Source organism: Notolepis coatsorum (assembly GCF_963971535.1).
Source record: "Notolepis coatsorum genome assembly, contig: SCAFFOLD_5063, whole genome shotgun sequence".
Classification (NCBI taxonomy): Eukaryota; Metazoa; Chordata; class Actinopteri; order Aulopiformes; family Paralepididae; genus Notolepis; species Notolepis coatsorum.
Genome location: NW_028172104.1, coordinates 1633 through 6000, shown reverse-complemented (window position 1 = coordinate 6000; position 4368 = coordinate 1633). Strand labels below are relative to the sequence as shown.

Here is a 4368-nt window from a genome sequence, read left to right as displayed (position 1 = left end):
ACTTGTATGCATGTACATAACCTTGTTTTTGTTGCAGCCCCCCCCCCCCCCCACTTCCCTCAAAAGGCTTTTGGTTTTTGGTCAGGCTGCTTTTATATATATTGTAAGAATTTCTTCTTACTTGCTTGCCTGGGTTAAATAAAATCCAAAGCGCTTTACAATCCTTGTTCCTCACATTCACCCATTCACTCACACATTCACACACAGATGGCGGAGGCAACCGTGCAAGGAGCAATTAGGGGTTAAGTGTCTTGCTCAAGGACACTTCGACACACTTCCCGGGAGGAGCGGGAATCGAACCGGGAACCTTCCAGCTACCAGTCGACTGCTCTCCTACTCTATCTATCATTATTATTATTGTAATTCTTTTTTTACAACGTTTCTTTCCACTGTTAGCCTAGGTGGCCCTGTTTTACATCCCTCCTCTACTCATCTGTATTCTTCCACTCCTCCGGCGTTCTGTCATCTACCTGTCTGCCACTATGCTGCTCCATATGCTGTTTGTTTCTGCCTCTTCTCCTTCCAGCACCACGTCCCCCCCCCCTCATCTCCCCTGGGAAACACAGCAGCCAGCCATGACATCACCAGTCACATTCTGTCCCGTCCTCTCTATTCCCTCCCTCGCTCCCTCCCTCCCTCCCTCCCTCCCTCGCTCCGTCCATTCCCTCCGCTTTCATCCGCCACCTCCCCCTCGTTCTCCTCGTACTCACGCTGGCGTCGCTGCATGGCTTGAGCTCCTTCCAGAACGTCTGCATGTTGGCCAGGTCCAGCTTGTTGAGGGGGATGGACACCTCTCCTATGGGGTCGTTCCTACTGAACCGGTCGTAATCCAGAACCTGCAGGTACAGTGTCCTCTGGACCACCTTCTCGTAGGGGAACCCTGGGGAATACAAACGCACAACGTGGTGCATAAAAGATACACCATATAGCCGAGTATTATTCTTCATATTCAGTGTATATTTATGAATGAATGAATTAAGTTTATTTCAAGCCATTTAGCAATGTGTACAAAAAAAACAACGCACAAATCAAATTCCAAGTTGGCCCGAAAAGGTTAGGGCTGAAGCTACACGCTTGTAAATGCCCTGACCCAGTGCATCGTCTTACATGTATCGTTGATCTTCGTTATCAACCCAAAAAAAGAAAAAGATAATAATCATTAACAACAATCAGCAATCAAAAATCTTAACAATTGATCTAATCAATTTGATTAAAAAAAAAAACACATGATTAACCATTCACGGCATACTTCTCAAGAATACCTTGTTTGTACTTCCTTTTGCAATTTGCAGTATTATTACTTTCTTTTAACTCCTCTGGTAGACTATTATTCCACAACTTCACCCCACAGACAGATATGCACATGCTTTTTTATAGTGGTGTGTACAGTCGGCTGTTTTAAGTTAAGTCTCCCTCTTAACCCTTTCACTGCCACACGACAGCCGGTTAACCCTTTCACTGTGACAATACAGAAGGTTAGCCCTTTACTATCACACAACCGACAGCGATGCTCCATCATTAGCATCATTAGCTCTGCGGATGCGGATGCGGAGCTAATGATGCTAATGTTGGAGCATCGCCGTCGGTTGTGTGATAGTAAAGGGTTAACCTTCTGCCGTGTGGCAGTGAAAGGGTTAAATTATATACCCCTTCTCTATCTATGAAAATCTTTTGGATGTTGCCTGGTAGTAAATTATGTCTTGCTTTATACACCATTTGTGCAGTTTTAAATTCCACTAAACCCTAAATTTCAGTGTCTGTGATTTTAAAAATAGTCCATTGGTGTGTTCATAATATCCTACATTATTCACTATTCTGATTAATTCTTTTTTGCATGGTAATTATTGCCTGTAGGGTAATTTAGATATGGCAGAATGAGCTTGCAGTACAGTGTATACAGTGATTGATGGTTCAGAATGTGCCTAATTTTTCCCATTATTATTCCAACACTCCTTGCTAACTTGGACCTGACATGGTTGACATGGGGTTTCCAGCAAAAATTCTGGTCGATTATGACTCCTAAGAATGTGTACTGATTTCCAAGCTAACGCTATACATTTTTTATTCCACCGGGTTATTCAATTGTAGGTTCCGTTTCCCAGAGATAATTTGTTAACATCAAACCACAACTTCAGCTTGCTCAGTTCTGCTGAGACAACCTCCAAAATATTCTGAAGGTTCTCCCCTGCACAGAAAACATTTGTGTCATCAGCAAATATAACACATTCTAATATTTTAGAAACATTACATATATCATTAATGTATAATAAAAACTATAGGTCCTATAATATACCCTATCTGCACAAATTGTTGTCTATGTTCTATAACTTTTTAACCAGAGTAGCCCTACCCCTCTAATCCCAAACCTTTCCAGTTTTTTTTAACAATCACACGATCAATTGTATCGAATGCTATATATCTATATATGCTATAATCTATAATATACCTAATGCAATCTTCTTCTTATCAATTGAACTAGTTGGTTCTTCCACAAGATCCATTAGAGCCATTGCGGTTGATATATTCGTTCTAAAACCATATTGACTATCTGTGAGCAACTCATATTTTTCCACGAAACTGTCCAAACGTACGGTACAACAAAAAGTTTTCCCATAATTTTTTAGAACTGTGAAAGCAGGGAAACTGGCCTGTAGTTAGTGAAAAGTTTTTTTTTCACCGGCTTTGAATATCGGAATCACTTTAGCGGTTTTCATTCTACTGGGAAAGGAGCCCAGCTTGAATGATAGATTACAGATGTGTGCTATTTGGTCAGCTATGCATTCAATTACTTGTTTAATTAAAGTCATATAAATCTCATTCCAATCCAGAGATGTTTTTTTCTTGAATTTGTTAATTACAACATCAATAATTTCATTCGTATCAGTATTTCTTATGAAAATTTAAGCTGGATTTCTTTCCCCACAAAATTGTGTAACCCCTCTCGCTTGTAGATGGTTTATCTCACCCGCAAGTTTATATTTAAGACTTCCTTCCTCTACCTCTCTTCCTCCCTCTACCTCTCTCTTCCTCCCTCTACCTCTCTCTTCTTCCCTCTACCTCTCTCTTCCTCCCTCTACCTCTCTACCTCTCTCTTCCTCCCCCTACCTCTCTCTTCCTCCCTCTACCTCTCTCTTCCTCCCTCTATCTCTCTCTTCCTCCCCCTACCTCTCTCTTCCTCCCTCTACCTCTCTCTTCCTCCCTCTACCTCTCTACCTCTCTCTTCCTCCCTCTACCTCTCTCTTCCACCCTCTACCTCTCTCTTCCACCCTCTACCTCTCTTCCACCCTCTACCTCTCTCTTCCACCCTCTACCTCTCTCTTCCCCCCCCCTACCTCTCTCTTCCTCCCTCTACCTCTCTCTTCCTCTCTCTCCGGTTGCTGGTCCCCCCGGCTGTCTATGTATTTGTAAAGGGGAACTATCTTATAAATGGCCTTTTTCAGTGTTTCCTAGCTATGTGGACTTATATTAATATGATCTATGTCTCTAATTCTCATATTGGCGCATTCTTCCAATTCTCCTCTCACAATATTCACCCTCACTGAACTGAGTCATCTGAAAATGTGCTGATTTGTGATGTCAGAGAGACTCAGCTGCATAATAATGTGGCCCCATGTGGCATCAGGCCACACAGTGGTTGGAGCCCAGGCTCAAAACGGCTTAAGATCTTGAGGTAGAAAAATGCTGTTTTTGAGTACTTGATTAGGTGTTCCATAGACTCACAGGAATTGTGTAAAAGTGCCCAAATAGTGAAAGAAATAGTAAAATAGTTCCCCTTTAAGTATACACTGGAGAGACTATAGTGTTCAGACTGGTGTCCATCAAACCTTCAAAGAGGAAGGTCTCGTTCCAGCTGGGATTGAGGTTCTTCCTCTTGACCTTGGTCTCCAGCTTGTGCTTCTTGTCGGGCAGTAGGTAGAGCTTGACGAAGGGGTCGGAGGTGCCAGAGAAGTCCTTGGCGGGCAGGTCCTGGCCCTTCAGGATCTTGACAGTGAGTGTGGAGTCCTGGAAGCTGTAGCCCACGCTGAACTGGACCCTCCCCAGCTTCTCAGACACCTGACCTTCATGGTCATCCTCCTCAGAACCAGGAGACAGCTGTGGAATAATAAGAGGAAGAGAGCGGTGTTATATGCCACAGGCTTTTATATAATATGTTGTGCTTTTGGAAGAAATGAAGCAGGTTGGCAAACTTAAGTTATTGTAAATGTTGTGTCCTCAAGAGTAGAGCTACCGTCGCCAGAGAAGAGTCATACTGAGTCCTGGGGCCGGACGATATCCAGAAGGACTTTCTTGATATCGATACTATATATATTATGATGAGGCTAAGGTGGGAAGTGTGAGACAGTATCAAACAGAAAATGTAATTATTTT

The 4368-nt window shown here is 42.8% G+C and overlaps 1 protein-coding gene across 1 annotated transcript; it reads right to left on the bottom strand.

The window, feature by feature from the left end:
* Positions 1 to 710: 710 nt before the first annotated feature.
* LOC311248119 (synaptotagmin-7-like) lies at positions 711 to 4092 on the bottom strand (the record flags this gene model as incomplete). The annotated part of the gene is made up of 2 exons (XM_084339065.1): positions 711 to 880; positions 3825 to 4092. Coding segments are annotated over 2 exons (438 nt in total), but the record flags the coding sequence as incomplete, so codon positions are not given.
* Between the last annotated feature and the right edge of the window lie 276 nt (positions 4093 to 4368).